Source organism: Carettochelys insculpta, chromosome 30, assembly GCF_033958435.1.
Source record: "Carettochelys insculpta isolate YL-2023 chromosome 30, ASM3395843v1, whole genome shotgun sequence".
Taxonomy (NCBI): Eukaryota; Metazoa; Chordata; order Testudines; family Carettochelyidae; genus Carettochelys; species Carettochelys insculpta.
The window spans coordinates 13,418,543-13,439,331 of NC_134166.1; the positions used below are offsets into that span (position 1 = coordinate 13,418,543).

The 20,789-nt window shown below is 44.8% G+C and overlaps 1 protein-coding gene across 45 annotated transcripts in view; it reads right to left on the bottom strand.

Annotated features, from left to right (window-relative positions):
• The window catches only part of LOC142003716 (uncharacterized), a 59,227-nt gene that overhangs the window by 23,565 nt on the left and 14,873 nt on the right, over window positions 1–20,789 (bottom strand). For 14 of the 45 annotated variants that reach the window (XM_074980946.1, XM_074980939.1, XM_074980947.1 and 11 more), the window contains exons 8-19: window positions 20,677–20,709; window positions 19,214–19,246; window positions 17,752–17,784; window positions 15,696–15,728; window positions 14,233–14,265; window positions 12,771–12,803; window positions 10,715–10,747; window positions 9,254–9,286; window positions 7,199–7,231; window positions 5,146–5,178; window positions 3,092–3,124; window positions 1,038–1,070 (exon numbers count right to left, since the gene is read on the bottom strand). In XM_074980946.1, coding sequence (XP_074837047.1) covers window positions 1,038–1,070; window positions 3,092–3,124; window positions 5,146–5,178; window positions 7,199–7,231; window positions 9,254–9,286; window positions 10,715–10,747; window positions 12,771–12,803; window positions 14,233–14,265; window positions 15,696–15,728; window positions 17,752–17,784; window positions 19,214–19,246; window positions 20,677–20,709 — 396 coding nt within the window. The remainder of the gene's footprint in view (window positions 1–1,037; window positions 1,071–3,091; window positions 3,125–5,145; window positions 5,179–7,198; window positions 7,232–9,253; window positions 9,287–10,714; window positions 10,748–12,770; window positions 12,804–14,232; window positions 14,266–15,695; window positions 15,729–17,751; window positions 17,785–19,213; window positions 19,247–20,676; window positions 20,710–20,789) is intronic. The other 31 variants (XM_074980923.1, XM_074980910.1, XM_074980912.1 and 28 more) reach the window with 26 other exon arrangements.

Genomic DNA, 20,789 nt, shown 5'->3' on the forward strand with positions numbered 1-20,789 from the left:
GCTGGTTTGTTTTATTGGAATACAGACTAACACGCCGACCTCTCTGTTATCAGAATAGCTGACACTGCCCGTTACAGGAATGGGGCTTCCTTCCTAACCTGGCAAAATTATCGGGGCAATCTGGCAGACTCTAAAAGTTCCGCGAATTTGCAGCACACACAGGCAGAGCACCACTGGTGCTGCTAGCCACTGCTCCGACTCCAGTGCAGCTAATTTGGTTTACTCTACTTTGTCTCCAACAAAGGGATCTGGATTTACAACCATTTGGAGTCTGGCTCATTGGCGTCCCTGGAATTATGAAGAGTTTACAAATGCTGGCATTGTGATCCCATGCACCATATATGAGCTCGAGATGCGTGTCACCCGTCGTAGATCTGCCACGACTGATTTTTTAGAACAACACCAATTTATATCACCTGGAATTCTGCTGCCTTCTTACGATGAGGTCACATCTGTGCTACTTTTATATGTTCTCGCAGACACAGAGATTAAGAAGAATCCAGTGAGTAACAGCCTATGTTGTATATTACCCCATCAGGTAGCATGAAGAGAGACAATGGGACTGCCAAGGTGGCTCACTTAGTAGAACTGCAAGCCCTGCCTCTTAAAGGAATTGACTTCCAGATGTAACTTGGGTCTCTTCAAAGTGTCAGGACAAGGTAACACACTCTAAGGAGAGTGAATTCCCAGTAGTTACAGGCACAGCACCTCTGACCTGTCTAGTCACTGCCCAGCATCCAGTGGATGTACCTCAGTTTAGCCTGGAGCATAAACTCCAATAGAGCAATACTGATTTACACCCATTTGGAATCTGGCCCATTGACCCCAATGAAGCTGTGGATCACTCACCCCAGCTGGGCACTGTAATCCTTATATGCCTTCATTGGAGTGGGAAGCCCATTGGTTTGGGTTTTGTTCCACTCTTCCCACATGTGTCTGAGCTATTCCAGCAGCCCACTGGCCTCAGGGTTCAGGCTTCCTCAGAGTTACTGAGATAATATAAAACAACTGGAGAGCAAGTAATTCTGAGTACTCACCTGTGGACGATTTCCACCTCCAGGCGCGGCACCCTGTAGGAAAATAGAAGAGAGTCAAGCAACTCCCGTCTCCAATATCAGTTCAATATAATTGGTTCCTCACACTGGCAACAGTTCGAGCTTGGGGGTTCTTTGCCAGCACAGTTCTGCCAGTGTACAAGTTGCTTTTGGCAGGATAACTTGTCCTACTCTGAAAGCGAAATGAGGCAACATCAATGCTGCCGTCCCTAAGCCCGTATAGCCCCATGCTAGAGGCTTCACAGGCTGATTGAAGCCTTGTTCTGACATTATACCACCTGATAGAAAATCAGGAAGCCAACAGGCTCATCTTAGAGTCAGTATCATGGCCTCTCTTCTGGGGATGTTTTAGCAGGGCAGTTTTCCACGAGGGGCTGAATTTTTCTCACTGGTAGCATTGACACTTATTATTTTTTGCCTTTTTTTTTCCATTAATTACTCTCAACCCCCAGATTCTTTCCTCATTACTGAAGCATGTGAAAAACTACAACTGTCTTTGTGGGCTCTTTCAATGAAATATGAGATTTCAGTTCTGTTTGCAGAAATGGATCTCAGGAATCAATGGTGTACAGATGTGGGTTTCCAGTATAGACGAGGCCTCAGAGAATTCCTACTCAACTATTCCAAAGCCAAGCAATCGTGACAAAAGAGTTCACTATCGGCCAGAAGGAAGGAGCCCTTTGAGTGCATGTTTAAAAAAAAAAATCAGCATTATAGTAGATAGTATCTTACTCATCTCATTGCTTATCTTTACTAGCTGCACTTAGGTGGGACTTTTTGAGAAGGACAGAAACAGAGAGAGGCAGATATAAATTGTGCCAGAGACCTCTCCCTCAGGAGAAGAGAACAAACCAGCAGCCACGTAGCACTTTAAAGACTAACAAAACAATTTATTAGGCGATCCGCTTTAGTGGGGTAGACCCATTTCCTCAGGTCTGGAGATACCACAAAAGCTGATCACTTAAATTATTTTGTTAGTCTTTAACGTGCTATATGACCGCTGGTTTGTTTTATTGGAATACAGACGAACACGCCTACCTCTCTGTTAGCAGAATAGCTGACACTGCCCATTACAGGAATGGGGCTTCCTTCCTAACCTGGCAAAATTATCGGGGCAATCTGGCAGACTCTAAAAGTTCCGCGAATTTGCAGCACACACAGGCAGAGCACCACTGGTGCTGCTAGCCACTGCTCCGACTCCAGTGCAGCTAATTTGGTTTACTCTACTTTGTCTCCAACAAAGGGATCTGGATTTACAACCATTTGGAGTCTGGCTCATTGGCGTCCCTGGAATTATGAAGAGTTTACAAATGCTGGCATTGTGATCCCATGCACCATATATGAGCTCGAGATGCGTGTCACCCGTCGTAGATCTGCCACGACTGATTTTTTAGAACAACACCAATTTATATCACCTGGAATTCTGCTGCCTTCTTACGATGAGGTCACATCTGTGCTACTTTTATATGTTCTCGCAGACACAGAGATTAAGAAGAATCCAGTGAGTAACAGCCTAGGTTGTATATTACCCCATCAGGTAGCATGAAGAGAGACAATGGGACTGCCAAGGTGGCTCACTTAGTAGAACTGCAAGCCCTGCCTCTTAAAGGAATTGACTTCCAGATGTAACTTGGGTCTCTTCAAAGTGTCAGGACAAGGTAACACACTCTAAGGAGAGTGAATTCCCAGTAGTTACAGGCACAGCACCTCTGACCTGTCTAGTCACTGCCCAGCATCCAGTGGATGTACCTCAGTTTAGCCTGGAGCATAAACTCCAATAGAGCAATACTGATTTACACCCATTTGGAATCTGGCCCATTGACCCCAATGAAGCTGTGGATCACTCACCCCAGCTGGGCACTGTAATCCTTATATGCCTTCATTGGAGTGGGAAGCCCATTGGTTTGGGTTTTGTTCCACTCTTCCCACATGTGTCTGAGCCATTCCAGCAGCCCACTGGCCTCAGGGTTCAGGCTTCCTCAGAGTTACTGAGATAATATAAAACAACTGGAGAGCAAGTAATTCTGAGTACTCACCTGTGGACGATTTCCACCTCCAGGCGCGGCACCCTGTAGGAAAATAGAAGAGAGTCAAGCAACTCCCGTCTCCAATATCAGTTCAATATAATTGGTTCCTCACACTGGCAACAGTTCGAGCTTGGGGGCTCTTTGCCAGCACAGTTCTGCCAGTGTACAAGTTGCTTTTGGCAGGATAACTTGTCCTACTCTGAAAGCGAAATGAGGCAACATCAATGCTGCCGTCCCTAAGCCCGTATAGCCCCAAGCTAGAGGCTTCACAGGCTGATTGAAACCTTATTCTGACATTATACCACCTGATAGAAAATCAGGAAGCCAACAGGCTCATCTTAGAGTCAGTATCATGGCCTCTCTTCTGGGGATGTTTTAGCAGGGCAGTTTTCCACGAGGGGCTGAATTTTTCTCACTGGTAGCATTGACACTTATTATTTTTTGCCTTTTTTTTTCCATTAATTACTCTCAACCCCCAGATTCTTTCCTCATTACTGAAGCATGTGAAAAACTGCAACTGTCTTTGTGGGCTCTTTCAATGAAATATGAGATTTCAGTTCTGTTTGCAGAAATGGATCTCAGGAATCAATGGTGTACAGATGTGGGTTTCCAGTATAGACGAGGCCTCAGAGAATTCCTACTCAACTATTCCAAAGCCAAGCAATCGTGACAAAAGAGTTCACTATCGGCCAGAAGGAAGGAGCCCTTTGAGTGCATGTTTAAAAAAAAAAATCAGCATTATAGTAGATAGTATCTTACTCATCTCATTGCTTATCTTTACTAGCTGCACTTAGGTGGGACTTTTTGAGAAGGACAGAAACAGAGAGAGGCAGATATAAATTGTGCCAGAGACCTCTCCCTCAGGAGAAGAGAACAAACCAGCAGCCACGTAGCACTTTAAAGACTAACAAAACAATTTATTAGGCGATCCGCTTTAGTGGGGTAGACCCATTTCCTCAGGTCTGGAGATACCACAAAAGCTGATCACTTAAATTATTTTGTTAGTCTTTAACGTGCTATATGACCGCTGGTTTGTTTTATTGGAATACAGACGAACACGCCTACCTCTCTGTTAGCAGAATAGCTGACACTGCCCATTACAGGAATGGGGCTTCCTTCCTAACCTGGCAAAATTATCGGGGCAATCTGGCAGACTCTAAAAGTTCCGCGAATTTGCAGCACACACAGGCAGAGCACCACTGGTGCTGCTAGCCACTGCTCCGACTCCAGTGCAGCTAATTTGGTTTACTCTACTTTGTCTCCAACAAAGGGATCTGGATTTACAACCATTTGGAGTCTGGCTCATTGGCGTCCCTGGAATTATGAAGAGTTTACAAATGCTGGCATTGTGATCCCATGCACCATATATGAGCTCGAGATGCGTGTCACCCGTCGTAGATCTGCCACGACTGATTTTTTAGAACAACACCAATTTATATCACCTGGAATTCTGCTGCCTTCTTACGATGAGGTCACATCTGTGCTACTTTTATATGTTCTCGCAGACACAGAGATTAAGAAGAATCCAGTGAGTAACAGCCTATGTTGTATATTACCCAATCAGGTAGCATGAAGAGAGACAATGGGAGTGCCAAGGTGGCTCACTTAGTAGAACTGCAAACCCTGCCTCTTAAAGGAATTGACTTCCAGATGTAACTTGGGTCTCTTCAAAGTGTCAGGACAAGGTAACACACTCTAAGGAGAGTGAATTCCCAGTAGTTACAGGCACAGCACCTCTGACCTGTCTAGTCACTGCCCAGCATCCAGTGGATGTACCTCAGTTTAGCCTGGAGCATAAACTCCAATAGAGCAATACTGATTTACACCCATTTGGAATCTGGCCCTTTGACCCCAATGAAGCTGTGGATCACTCACCCCAGCTGGGCACTGTAATCCTTATATGCCTTCATTGGAGTGGGAAGCCCATTGGTTTGGGTTTTGTTCCACTCTTCCCACATGTGTCTGAGCTATTCCAGCAGCCCACTGGCCTCAGGGTTCAGGCTTCCTCAGAGTTACTGAGATAATATAAAACAACTGGAGAGCAAGTAATTCTGAGTACTCACCTGTGGACTATTGCCACCACCAGGCGCGGCACGCTGTAGGAAAATAGAAGAGAGTCAAGCAACTCCCGTCTCCAATATCAGTTCAATATAATTGGTTCCTCACACTGGCAACAGTTCGAGCTTGGGGGCTCTTTGCCAGCACAGTTCTGCCAGTGTACAAGTTGCTTTTGGCAGGATAACTTATGCTACTCTGAAAGCGAAATGAGGCAACATCGATGCTGCCGTCCCTAAGCCCGTATAGCCCCACGCTAGAGGCTTCACAGGCTGATTGAAACCTTGTTCTGACATTATACCACCTGATAGAAAATCAGGAAGCCAACAGGCTCATCTTAGAGTCAGTATCATGGCCTCTCTTCTGGGGATGTTTTAGCAGGGCAGTTTTCCACGAGGGGCTGAATTTTCTCACTGGTAGCATTTACACTTATTATTTTTTGCCTTTTTTTTTCCATTAATTACTCTCAACTCCCAGATTCTTTCCTCATTACTGAAGCATGAGAAAAACTACAACTGTCTTTGTGGGCTCTTTCAATGAAATATGAGATTTCAGTTCTGTTTGCAGAAATGGATCTCAGGAATCAATGGTGTACAGATGTGGGTTTCCAGTATAGACGAGGCCTCAGAGAATTCCTACTCAACTATTCCAAAGCCAAGCAATCGTGACAAAAGAGTTCACTATCGGCCAGAAGGAAGGAGCCCTTTGAGTGCATGTTTAACGAAAAAAATCAGCATTATAATAGATAGTATCTTACCCATCTCATTGCTTATTTTTACTAGCTGCACTTTGGTGGGACTTTTTGAGAAGGACAGAAAGAGAGAGAGGCAGATATAAATTGTGCCAGAGACCTCTCCCTCAGGAGAAGAGAACAAACCAGCAGCCACGTAGCACTTTAAAGACTAACAAAAGAATTTATTAGGCGATCCGGTTTAGTGGGGTAGACCCATTTCCTCAGGTCTGGAGATACCACAAAAGCTGATCACTTAAATTATTTTGTTAGTCTTTAACGTGCTATATGACCGCTGGTTTGTTTTATTGGAATACAGACTAACACGCCGACCTCTCTGTTAGCAGAGTAGCTGACACTGCCCGTTACAGGAATGGGGCTTCCTTCCTAACCTGGCAAAATTATCGGGGCAATCTGGCAGACTCTAAAAATTCCGCGAATTTGCAGCACACACAGGCAGAGCACCACTGGTGCTGCTAGCCACTGCTCCGACTCCAGTGCAGCTAATTTGGTTTACTCTACTTTGTCTCCAACAAAGGGATCTGGATTTACAACCATTTGGAGTCTGGCTCATTGGCGTCCCTGGAATTATGAAGAGTTTACAAATGCTGGCATTGTGATCCCATGCACCATATATGAGCTCGAGATGCGTGTCACCCGTCGTAGATCTGCCACGACTGATTTTTTAGAACAACACCAATTTATATCACCTGGAATTCTGCTGCCTTCTTACGATGAGGTCACATCTGTGCTACTTTTATATGTTCTCGCAGACACAGAGATTAAGAAGAATCCAGTGAGTAACAGCCTATGTTGTATATTACCCCATCAGGTAGCATGAAGAGAGACAATGGGACTGCCAAGGTGGCTCACTTAGTAGAACTGCAAGCCCTGCCTCTTAAAGGAATTGACTTCCAGATGTAACTTGGGTCTCTTCAAAGTGTCAGGACAAGGTAACACACTCTAAGGAGAGTGAATTCCCAGTAGTTACAGGCACAGCACCTCTGACCTGTCTAGTCACTGCCCAGCATCCAGTGGATGTACCTCAGTTTAGCCTGGAGCATAAACTCCAATAGAGCAATACTGATTTACACCCATTTGGAATCTGGCCCATTGACCCCAATGAAGCTGTGGATCACTCACCCCAGCTGGGCACTGTAATCCTTATATGCCTTCATTGGAGTGGGAAGCCCATTGGTTTGGGTTTTGTTCCACTCTTCCCACATGTGTCTGAGCTATTCCAGCAGCCCACTGGCCTCAGGGTTCAGGCTTCCTCAGAGTTACTGAGATAATATAAAACAACTGGAGAGCAAGTAATTCTGAGTACTCACCTGTGGACGATTTCCACCTCCAGGCGCGGCACCCTGTAGGAAAATAGAAGAGAGTCAAGCAACTCCCGTCTCCAATATCAGTTCAATATAATTGGTTCCTCACACTGGCAACAGTTCGAGCTTGGGGGTTCTTTGCCAGCACAGTTCTGCCAGTGTACAAGTTGCTTTTGGCAGGATAACTTGTCCTACTCTGAAAGCGAAATGAGGCAACATCGATGCTGCCGTCCCTAAGCCCGTATAGCCCCATGCTAGAGGCTTCACAGGCTGATTGAGGCCTTGTTCTGACATTATACCACCTGATAGAAAATCAGGAAGCCAACAGGCTCATCTTAGAGTCAGTATCATGCCCTCTCTTCTGGGGATGTTTTAGCAGGGCAGTTTTCCACGAGGGGCTGAATTTTCTCACTGGTAGCATTTACACTTATTATTTTTTGCCTTTTTTTTCCCATTAATTACTCTCAACCCCCAGATTCTTTCCTCATTACTGAAGCATGTGAAAAACTACAACTGTCTTTGTGGGCTCTTTCAATGAAATATGAGATTTCAGTTCTGTTTGCAGAAATGGATCTCAGGAATCAATGGTGTACAGATGTGGGTTTCCAGTATAGACGAGGCCTCAGAGAATTCCTACTCAACTATTCCAAAGCCAAGCAATCGTGACAAAAGAATTCACTATCGGCCAGAAAGGAGGAGCCCTTTGAGTGCATGTTTCACAAAAAAAATCATCATTATAATAGATAGTACCTTACTCATCTCATTGCTGTTATTTTTACTAGTTGCACTTAGGTGGGACTTTTTGACAAGGACAGAGACAGAGAGCGGCAAATATAGATTGTGCCAGAGACCTCTCCCTTAGGAGAAGAGAACAAACCAGCAGCCACGTAGCACTTTAAAGACTAACAAAACAATTTATTAGGCGATCCGCTTTAGTGGGGTAGACCCATTTCCTCAGGTCTGGAGAAACCACAAAAGCTGATCACTTAAATTATTTTGTTAGTCTTTAACGTGCTTTATGACCGCTGGTTTGTTTTATTGGAATACAGACGAACACGCCTACCTCTCTGTTAGCAGAATAGCTGACACTGCCCGTTACAGGAATGGGGCTTCCTTCCTAACCTGGCAAAATTATCGGGGCAATCTGGCAGACTCTAAAAGTTTAGAGAATTTGCAGCACACACAGGCAGAGCACCACTGGTGCTGCTAGCCACTGCTCCGACTCCAGTGCAGCTAATTTGGTTTACTCTACTTTGTCTCCAACAAAGGGATCTGGATTTACAACCATTTGGAGTCTGGCTCATTGGCGTCCCTGGAATTATGAAGAGTTTACAAATGCTGGCATTGTGATCCCATGCACCATATATGAGCTCGAGATGCGTGTCACCCGTCGTAGATCTGCCACTACTGATTTTTTAGAACAACACCAATTTATATCACCTGGAATTCTGCTGCCTTCTTACGATGAGGTCACATCTGTGCTACTTTTATATGTTCTCGCAGACACAGAGATTAAGAAGGATCCAGTGAGTAACAGCCTATGTTGTATATTACCCCATCAGGTAGCATGAAGAGAGACAACGGGACTGCCAAGGTGGCTCACTTAGTAGAACTGCAAACCCTGCCTCTTAAAGGAATTGACTTCCAGATGTAACTTGGGTCTCTTCAAAGTGTCAGGACAAGGTAACACACTCTAAGGAGAGTGAATTCCCAGTAGTTACAGGCACAGCACCTCTGACCTGTCTAGTCACTGCCCAGCATCCAGTGGATGTACCTCAGTTTAGCCTGGAGCATAAACTCCAATAGAGCAATACTGATTTACACCCATTTGGAATCTGGCCCATTGACCCCAATGAAGCTGTGGATCACTCACCCTAGCTGGGCACTGTAATCCTTATATGCCTTCATTGGAGTGGGAAGCCCATTGGTTTGGGTTTTGTTCCACTCTTCCCACATGTGTCTGAGCTATTCCAGCAGCCCACTGGCCTCAGGGTTCAGGCTTCCTCAGAGTTACTGAGATAATATAAAACAACTGGAGAGCAAGTAATTCTGAGTACTCACCTGTGGACTGTTGCCACCACCAGGCGCGGGACCCTGTAGGAAAATAGAAGAGAGTCAAGCAACTCCCGTCTCCAATATCAGTTCAATATAATTGGTTCCTCACACTGGCAACAGTTCGAGCTTGGGGGCTCTTTGCCAGCACAGTTCTGCCAGTGTACAAGTTGCTTTTGGCAGGATAACTTATCCTACTCTGAAAGCGAAATGAGGCAACATCGATGCTGCCGTCCCTAAGCCCGTATTGCCCCACGCTAGAGGCTTCACAGGCTGATTGCGGCCTTGTTCTGACATTATACCAGCTGATAGAAAATCAGGAAGCCAACAGGCTCATCTGAGAGTCAGTATCATGCCCTCTCTTCTGGGGATGTTTTAGCAGGGCAGTTTTCCACGAGGGGCTGAATTTTTCTCACCGGTAGCATTTACACTTATTATTTTTGCCTTTTTTTTCCCATTAATTACTCTCAACCCCCAGATTCTTTCCTCATTACTGAAGCATGTGAAAAACTACAACTGTCTTTGTGGGCTCTTTCAATGAAATATGAGATTTCAGTTCTGTTTGCAGAAATGGATCTCAGGAATCAATGCTGTACAGATGTGGGTTTCCAGTATAGACGAGGCCTCAGAGAATTCCTACTCAACTATTCCAAAGCCAAGCAATCGTGACAAAAGAGTTCACTATCGGCCAGAAGGAAGTAGTCTTTGAGTGCATGTTTAACGAAAAAAATCAGCATTATAATAGATAGTATCTTACTCATCTCATTGCTTATTTTTACTAGCTGCACTTAGGTGGGACTTTTTGAGAAGGACAGAAACAGAGAGAGGCAGATATAAATTGTGCCAGAGACCTCTCCCTTAGGAGAAGAGAACAAACCAGCAGCCACGTAGCACTTTAAAGACTAACAAAACAATTTATTAGGTGATCTGCTTTAGTGGGGTAGACCCATTTCCTCAGGTCTGGAGAAACCACAAAAGCTGATCACTTAAATTATTTTGTTAGTCTTTAACGTGCTATATGACCGCTGGTTTGTTTTATTGGAATACAGACGAACACGCCTACCTCTCTGTTAGCAGAATAGCTGACACTGCCCGTTAGAGGAATGGGGCTTTCTTCCTGACCTCGCAAAATTATCGGGGCAATGTAGTGGACTCTAAAATTTCAGACAATTTGCAGCACACACAGGCAGAGCACCACTGGTGCTGCTAGCCACTGCTCCGACTCCAGTGCAGCTAATTTGGTTTACTCTACTTTGTCTCCAACAAAGGGATCTGGATTTGCAACCATTTGGAGTCTGGCTCATTATATGCCTTCATTGGAGTGGGAAGCCCATTGGTTTGGGTTTTGTTCCACTCTTTCCACATGTGTCTGAGCTATTCCAGCAGCCCACTGCCCTCAGGGTTCAGGCTTCCTAACAGTTACTGAGATAATATAAAACAACTGGAGAGCGAGTAATTCTGAGTACTCACTTGTGGACTATTGCCACCACTAGGCGCGGCACCCTGTAGGAAAATAGAAGAGAGTCAAGCAACTCCCGTCTCCAATATCAGTTCAATATAATTGGTTCCTCACACTGGCAACAGTTCGAGCTTGGGGGCTCTTTGCCAGCACAGTTCTGCCAGTGTACAAGTTGCTTTTGGCAGGATAACTTATCCTACTCTGAAAGCGAAATGAGGCAACATCGATGCTGCCGTCCCTAAGCCCGTATAGCCCCACGCTAGAGGCTTCACAGGCTGATTGAGGCCTTGTTCTGACATTATACCACCTGATCGAAAAACAGGAAGCCAACAGGCTCATCTTAGAGTCAGTATCGTGGCCTCTCTTCTGGGGATGTTTTAGCAGAGCAGTTTTCCACGAGGGGCTGAATTTTTCTCACTGGTAGCACTTACAGTTATTATTTTTTGCCTTTTTTTTTCCATAAATTACTCTCGACCCCCAGATTCTTTCCTCATTACTGAAGCATGAGAAAAACTACAAGTGTCTTTTTGGGCTCTTTCAATGAAATATCACACTTCAGTTCTGTTTGCAGAAATGGATCTTAGGAATCAATGCTGTACAGATGTGGGTTTCCAGTATAGACGAGGCCTCAGAGAATTCCTACTCAACTATTCCAAAGCCAAGCAATCGTGACAAAAGAATTCACTATCGGCCAGAAAGGAGGAGCCCTTTGAGTGCATGTTTCACAAAAAAAATCATCATTATAATAGATAATACCTTACTCATCTCATTGCTGTTATTTTTACTAGTTGCACTTAGGTGGGACTTTTTGACAAGGACAGAGACAGAGAGCGGCAAATATAGATTGTGCCAGAGACCTCTCCCTTAGCAGAATAGAACAAACCAGCAGCCACGTAGCACTTTAAAGACTAACAAAATAATTTATTAGGCGATCCGCTTAAGTGGGGTAGACCCATTTCCTCAGGTCTGGAGAAACCACAAAAGCTGATCACTTAAATTATTTTGTTAGTCTTTAACGTGCTATATGACCGCTGGTTTGTTTTATTGGAATACAGACGAACACGCCTACCTCTCTGTTAGCAGAATAGCTGACACTGCCCGTTACAGGAATGGGGCTTCCTTCCTAACCTGGCAAAATTATCGGGGCAATCTGGCAGACTCTAAAAGTTCCGCAAATTTGCAGCACACACAGGCAGAGCACCACTGGTGCTGCTAGCCACTGCTCCGACTCCAGTGCAGCTAATTTGGTTTACTCTACTTTGTCTCCAACAAAGGGATCTGGATTTACAACCATTTGGAGTCTGGCTCATTGGCGTCCCTGGAATTATGAAGAGTTTACAAATGCTGGCATTGTGATCCCATGCACCATATATGAGCTCGAGATGCGTGTCACCCGTCGTAGATCTGCCACTACTGATTTTTTAGAACAACACCAATTTATATCACCTGGAATTCTGCTGCCTTCTTACGATGAGGTCACATCTGTGCTACTTTTATATGTTCTCGCAGACACAGAGATTAAGAAGGATCCAGTGAGTAACAGCCTATGTTGTATATTACCCCATCAGGTAGCATGAAGAGAGACAACGGGACTGCCAAGGTGGCTCACTTAGTAGAACTGCAAACCCTGCCTCTTAAAGGAATTGACTTCCAGATGTAACTTGGGTCTCTTCAAAGTGTCAGGACAAGGTAACACACTCTAAGGAGAGTGAATTCCCAGTAGTTACAGGCACAGCACCTCTGACCTGTCTAGTCACTGCCCAGCATCCAGTGGATGTACCTCAGTTTAGCCTGGAGCATAAACTCCAATAGAGCAATACTGATTTACACCCATTTGGAATCTGGCCCATTGACCCCAATGAAGCTGTGGATCACTCACCCTAGCTGGGCACTGTAATCCTTATATGCCTTCATTGGAGTGGGAAGCCCATTGGTTTGGCTTTTGTTCCACTCTTCCCACATGTGTCTGAGCTATTCCAGCAGCCCACTGGCCTCAGGGTTCAGGCTTCCTCAGAGTTACTGAGATAATATAAAACAACTGGAGAGCAAGTAATTCTGAGTACTCACCTGTGGACTGTTGCCACCACCAGGCGCGGGACCCTGTAGGAAAATAAAAGAGAGTCAAGCAACTCCCGTCTCCAATATCAGTTCAATATAATTGGTTCCTCACACTGGCAACAGTTCGAGCTTGGGGGCTCTTTGCCAGCACAGTTCTGCCAGTGTACAAGTTCCTTTTGGCAGGATAACTTATCCTACTCTGAAAGCGAAATGAGGCAACATCGATGCTGCCGTCCCTAAGCCCGTATTGCCCCACGCTAGAGGCTTCACAGGCTGATTGCGGCCTTGTTCTGACATTATACCACCTGATAGAAAATCAGGAAGCCAACAGGCTCATCTGAGAGTCAGTATCATGGCCTCTCTTCTGGGGATGTTTTAGCAGGGCAGTTTTCCACGAGGGGCTGAATTTTTCTCACTGGTAGCATTTACACTTATTATTTTTGCCTTTTTTTTCCCATTAATTACTCTCAACCCCCAGATTCTTTCCTCATTACTGAAGCATGTGAAAAACTACAACTGTCTTTGTGGGCTCTTTCAATGAAATATGAGATTTCAGTTCTGTTTGCAGAAATGGATCTCAGGAATCAATGCTGTACAGATGTGGGTTTCCAGTATAGACGAGGCCTCAGAGAATTCCTACTCAACTATTCCGAAGCCAAGCAATCGTGACAAAAGAGTTCACTATCGGCCAGAAGGAAGGAGCCCTTTGAGTGCATGTTTAACGAAAAAAATCAGCATTATAATAGATAGTATCTTACTCATCTCATTGCTTATTTTTACTAGCTGCACTTTGGTGGGACTTTTTGAGAAGGACAGAAACAGAGAGAGGCAGATATAAATTGTGCCAGAGACCTCTCCCTTAGGAGAAGAGAACAAACCAGCAGCCACGTAGCACTTTACAGACTAACAAAACAATTTATTAGGCGATCCGCTTTAGTGGGGTAGACCCATTTCCTCAGGTCTGGAGAAACCACAAAAGCTGATCACTTAAATTATTTTGTTAGTCTTTAACGTGCTATATGACCGCTGGTTTGTTTTATTGGAATACAGACGAACACGCCTACCTCTCTGTTAGCAGAATAGCTGACCCTGCCCGTAACAGGAATGGGGCTTTCTTCCTGACCTCGCAAAATTATCGGGGCAATGTAGTGGACTCTAAAATTTCAGACAATTTGCAGCACACACAGGCAGAGCACCACTGGTGCTGCTAGCCACTGCTCCGACTCCAGTGCAGCTAATTTGGTTTACTCTACTTTGTCTCCAACAAAGGGATCTGGATTTGCAACCATTTGGAGTCTGGCTCATTATATGCCTTCATTGGAGTGGGAAGCCCATTGGTTTGGGTTTTGTTCCACTCTTTCCACATGTGTCTGAGCTATTCCAGCAGCCCACTGGCCTCAGGGTTCAGGCTTCCTAACAGTTACTGAGATAATATAAAACAACTGGAGAGCGAGTAATTCTGAGTACTCACTTGTGGACTATTGCCACCACCAGGCGCGGCACCCTGTAGGAAAATAGAAGAGAGTCAAGCAACTCCCGTCTCCAATATCAGTTCAATATAATTGGTTCCTCACACTGGCAACAGTTCGAGCTTGGGGGCTCTTTGCCAGCACAGTTCTGCCAGTGTACAAGTTGCTTTTGGCAGGATAACTTATCCTACTCTGAAAGCGAAATGAGGCAACATCGATGCTGCCGTCCCTAAGCCCGTATAGCCCCACGCTAGAGGCTTCACAGGCTGATTGAGGCCTTGTTCTGACATTATACCACCTGATAGAAAATCAGGAAGCCAACAGGCTCATCTGAGAGTCAGTATCGTGGCCTCTCTTCTGGGGATGTTTTAGCAGGGCAGTTTTCCACGAGGGGCTGAATTTTTCTCACTGGTAGCATTTACACTTATTATTTTTTGCCTTTTTTTTCCCATTAATTACTCTCAACCCCAAGATTCTTTCCTCATTACTGAAGCATGTGAAAAACTACAACTGTCTTTGTGGGCTCTTTCAATGAAATATGAGATTTCAGTTCTGTTTGCAGAAATGGATCTCAGGAATCAATGCTGTACAGATGTGGGTTTCCAGTATAGACGAGGCCTCAGAGAATTCCTACTCAACTATTCCAAAGCCAAGCAATCGTGACAAAAGAGTTCACTATCGGCCAGAAGGAAGTAGTCCTTTGAGTGCATGTTTAACGAAAAAAATCAGCATTGTAATAGATAGTATCTTACTCATCTCATTGCTTATTTTTACTAGCTGCACTTTGGTGGGACTTTTTGAGAAGGACAGAAACAGAGAGAGGCAGATATAAATTGTGCCAGAGACCTCTCCCTTAGGAGAAGAGAACAAACCAGCAGCCACGTAGCACTTTAAAGACTAACAAAACAATTTATTAGGCGATCCGCTTTAGTGGGGTAGACCCATTTCCTCAGGTCTGGAGAAACCACAAAAGCTGATCACTTAAATTATTTTGTTAGTCTTTAACGTGCTATATGACCGCTGGTTTGTTTTATTGGAATACAGACGAACACGCCTACCTCTCTGTTAGCAGAATAGCTGACCCTGCCCATAACAGGAATGGGGCTTTCTTCCTGACCTCGCAAAATTATCGGGGCAATGTAGTGGACTCTAAAATTTCAGACAATTTGCAGCACACACAGGCAGAGCACCACTGGTGCTGCTAGCCACTGCTCCGACTCCAGTGCAGCTAATTTGGTTTACTCTACTTTGTCTCCAATAAAGGGATCTGGATTTGCAACCATTTGGAGTCTGGCTCATTATATGCCTTCATTGGAGTGGGAAGCCCATTGGTTTGGGTTTTGTTCCACTCTTTCCACATGTGTCTGAGGTATTCCAGCAGCCCACTGCCCTCAGGGTTCAGGCTTCCTAACAGTTACTGAGATAATATAAAACAACTGGAGAGCGAGTAATTCTGAGTACTCACTTGTGGACTATTGCCACCACCAGGCGCGGCACCCTGTAGGAAAATAGAAGAGAGTCAAGCAACTCCCGTCTCCAATATCAGTTCAATATAATTGGTTCCTCACACTGGCAACAGTTCGAGCTTGGGGGCTCTTTGCCAGCACAGTTCTGCCAGTGTACAAGTTGCTTTTGGCAGGATAACTTATCCTACTCTGAAAGCGAAATGAGGCAACATCGATGCTGCCGTCCCTAAGCCCGTATAGCCCCACGCTAGAGGCTTCACAGGCTGATTGAGGCCTTGTTCTGACATTATACCACCTGATCGAAAAACAGGAAGCCAACAGGCTCATCTTAGAGTCAGTATCATGGCCTCTCTTCTGGGGATGTTTTAGCAGAGCAGTTTTCCACGAGGGGCTGAATTTTTCTCACTGGTAGCACTTACAGTTATTATTTTTTGCCTTTTTTTTTCCATAAATTACTCTCGACCCCCAGATTCTTTCCTCATTACTGAAGCATGAGAAAAACTACAAGTGTCTTTTTGGGCTCTTTCAATGAAATATCACACTTCAGTTCTGTTTGCAGAAATGGATCTTAGGAATCAATGCTGTACAGATGTGGGTTTCCAGTATAGACGAGGCCTCAGAGAATTCCTACTCAACTATTCCAAAGCCAAGCAATCGTGACAAAAGAATTCACTATCGGCCAGAAAGGAGGAGCCCTTTGAGTGCATGTTTCACAAAAAAAATCATCATTATAATAGATAGTACCTTACTCATCTCATTGCTGTTATTTTTACTAGTTGCACTTAGGTGGGACTTTTTGACAAGGACAGAGACAGACAGCGGCAAATATAGATTGTGCCAGAGACCTCTCCCTTAGCAGAATAGAACAAACCAGCAGCCACGTAGCACTTTAAAGACTAACAAAATAATTTATTAGGCGATCCGTTTAAGTGGAGTAGACCCATTTCCTCAGGTCTGGAGAAACCACAAAAGCTGATCACTTAAATTATTTTGTTAGTCTTTAACGTGCTATATGACCGCTGGTTTGTTTTATTGGAATACAGACGAACACGCCTACCTCTCTGTTAGCAGAATAGCTGACACTGCCCGTTACAGGAATGGGGCTTCCTTCCTAACCTGGCAAAATTATCGGGGCAATCTGGCAGACTCTAAAAGTTCCGCGAATTTGCAGCACACACAGGCAGAGCACCACTGGTGCTGCTAGCCACTGCTCCGACTCCAGTGCAGCTAATTTGGTTTACTCTACTTTGTCTCCAACAAAGGGATCTGGATTTACAACCATTTGGAGTCTGGCTCATTGGCGTCCCTGGAATTATGAAGAGTTTACAAATGCTGGCATTGTGATCCCATGCACCATATATGAGCTCGAGATGCGTGTCACCCGTCGTAGATCTGCCACGACTGATTTTTTAGAACAACACCAATTTATATCACCTGGAATTCTGCTGCCTTCTTACGATGAGGTCACATCTGTGCTACTTTTATATGTTCTCGCAGACACAGAGATTAAGAAGGATCCAGTGAGTAACAGCCTATGTTGTATATTACCCCATCAGGTAGCATGAAGAGAGACAACGGGACTGCCAAGGTGGCTCACTTAGTAGAACTGCAAACCCTGCCTCTTAAAGGAATTGACTTCCAGATGTAACTTGGGTCTCTTCAAAGTGTCAGGACAAGGTAACACACTCTAAGGAGAGTGAATTCCCAGTAGTTACAGGCACAGCACCTCTGACCTGTCTAGTCACTGCCCAGCATCCAGTGGATGTACCTCAGTTTAGCCTGGAGCATAAACTCCAATAGAGCAATACTGATTTACACCCATTTGGAATCTGGCCCATTGACCCCAATGAAGCTGTGGATCACTCACCCTAGCTGGGCACTGTAATCCTTATATGCCTTCATTGGAGTGGGAAGCCCATTGGTTTGGCTTTTGTTCCACTCTTCCCACATGTGTCTGAGCTATTCCAGCAGCCCACTGGCCTCAGGGTTCAGGCTTCCTCAGAGTTACTGAGATAATATAAAACAACTGGAGAGCAAGTAATTCTGAGTACTCACCTGTGGACTGTTGCCACCACCAGGCGCGGGACCCTGTAGGAAAATAGAAGAGAGTCAAGCAACTCCCGTCTCCAATATCAGTTCAATATAATTGGTTCCTCACACTGGCAACAGTTCGAGCTTGGGGGCTCTTTGCCAGCACAGTTCTGCCAGTGTACAAGTTCCTTTTGGCAGGATAACTTATCCTACTCTGAAAGCGAAATGAGGCAACATCGATGCTGCCGTCCCTAAGCCCGTATTGCCCCACGCTAGAGGCTTCACAGGCTGATTGCGGCCTTGTTCTGACATTATACCACCTGATAGAAAATCAGGAAGCCAACAGGCTCATCTGAGAGTCAGTATCATGGCCTCTCTTCTGGGGATGTTTTAGCAGGGCAGTTTTCCACGAGGGGCTGAATTTTTCTCACTGGTAGCATTTACACTTATTATTTTTGCCTTTTTTTTCCCATTAATTACTCTCAACGCCCAGATTCTTTCCTCATTACTGAAGCATATGAAAAACTACAACTGTCTTTGTGGGCTCTTTCAATGAAATATGAGATTTCAGTTCTGTTTGCAGAAATGGATCTCAGGAATCAATGCTGTACAGATGTGGGTTTCCAGTATAGACGAGGCCTCAGAGAATTCCTACTCAACTATTCCGAAGCCAAGCAATCGTGACAAAAGAGTTCACTATCGGCCAGAAGGAAGGAGCCCTTTCAGTGCATGTTTAACGAAAAAAATCAGCATTATAATAGATAGTATCTTACCCATCTCATTGCTTATTTTTACTAGCTGCACTTAGGTGGGACTTTTTGAGAAGGACAGAAAGAGAGAGAGGCAGATATAAATTGTGCCAGAGACCTCTCCCTTAGGAGAAGAGAACAAACCAGCAGCCACGTAGCACTTTAAAGACTAACAAAACAATTTATTAGGCGATCCGCTTAAGAGGGGTAGACCCATTTCCTCAGGTCTGGAGAAACCACAAAAGCTGATCACTTAAATTATTTTGTTAGTCTTTAACGTGCTATATGACCGCTGGTTTGTTTTATTGGAATACAGACGAACACGCCTACCTCTCTGTTAGCAGAATAGCTGACCCTGCCCGTAACAGGAATGGGGCTTTCTTCCTGACCTCGCAAAATTATCGGGGCAATGTAGTGGACTCTAAAATTTCAGACAATTTGCAGCACACACAGGCAGAGCACCACTGGTGCTGCTAGCCACTGCTCCGACTCCAGTGCAGCTAATTTGGTTTACTCTACTTTGTCTCCAACAAAGGGATCTGGATTTGCAACCATTTGGAGTCTGGCTCATTATATGCCTTCATTGGAGTGGGAAGCCCATTGGTTTGGGTTTTGTTCCACTCTTTCCACATGTGTCTGAGCTATTCCAGCAGCCCACTGGCCTCAGGGTTCAGGCTTCCTAACAGTTACTGAGATAATATAAAACAACTGGAGAGCGAGTAATTCTGAGTACTCACTTGTGGACTATTGCCACCACCAGGCGCGGCACCCTGTAGGAAAATAGAAGAGAGTCAAGCAACTCCCGTCTCCAATATCAGTTCAATATAATTGGTTCCTCACACTGGCAACAGTTCGAGCTTGGGGGCTCTTTGCCAGCACAGTTCTGCCAGTGTACAAGTTGCTTTTGGCAGGATAACTTATCCTACTCTGAAAGCGAAATGAGGCAACATCGATGCTGCCGTCCCTAAGCCCGTATAGCCCCACGCTAGAGGCTTCACAGGCTGATTGAGGCCTTGTTCTGACATTATACCACCTGATAGAAAATCAGGAAGCCAACAGGCTCATCTGAGAGTCAGTATCATGGCCTCTCTTCTGGGGATGTTTTAGCAGGGCAGTTTTCCACGAGGGGCTGAATTTTTCTCACTGGTAGCATTTACACTTATTATTTTTTGCCTTTTTTTTCCCATTAATTACTCTCAACCCCCAGATTCTTTCCTCATTACTGAAGCATGTGAAAAACTACAACTGTCTTTGTGGGCTCTTTCAATGAAATATGAGATTTCAGTTCTGTTTGCAGAAATGGATCTCAGGAATCAATGGTGTACAGATGTGGGTTTCCAGTATAGACGAGGCCTCAGAGAATTCCTACTCAACTATTCCAAAGCCAAGCAATCGTGACAAAAGAGTTCACTATCGGCCAGAAGGAAGTAGTCCTTTGAGTGCATGTTTAACGAAAAAAATCAGCATTATAATAGATAGTATCTTACTCATCTCATTGCTTATTTTTACTAGCTGCACTTTGGTGGGACTTTTTGAGAAGGACAGAAACAGAGAGAGGCAGATATAAATTGTGCCAGAGACCTCTCCCTTAGGAGAAGAGAACAAACCAGCAGCCACGTAGCACTTTACAGACTAACAAAACAATTTATTAGGCGATCCGCTTTAGTGGGGTAGACCCATTTCCTCAGGTCTGGAGAAACCACAAAAGCTGATCACTTAAATTATTTTGTTAGTCTTTAACGTGCTATATGACCGCTGGTTTGTTTTATTGGAATACAGACGAACACGCCTACCTCTCTGTTAGCAGAATAGCTGACCCTGCCCGTAACAGGAATGGGGCTTTCTTCCTGACCTCGCAAAATTATCGGGGCAATGTAGTGGACTCTAAAATTTCAGACAATTTGCAGCACACACAGGCAGAGCACCACTGGTGCTGCTAGCCACTGCTCCGACTCCAGTGCAGCTAATTTGGTTTACTCTACTTTGTCTCCAACAAAGGGATCTGGATTTGCAACCATTTGGAGTCTGGCTCATTATATGCCTTCATTGGAGTGGGAAGCCCATTGGTTTGGGTTTTGTTCCACTCTTTCCACATGTGTCTGAGCTATTCCAGCAGCCCACTGCCCTCAGGGTTCAGGCTTCCTAACAGTTACTGAGATAATATAAAACAACTGGAGAGCGAGTAATTCTGAGTACTCACTTGTGGACTATTGCCACCACCAGGCGCGGCACCCTGTAGGAAAATAGAAGAGAGTCAAGCAACTCCCGTCTCCAATATCAGTTCAATATAATTGGTTCCTCACACTGGCAACA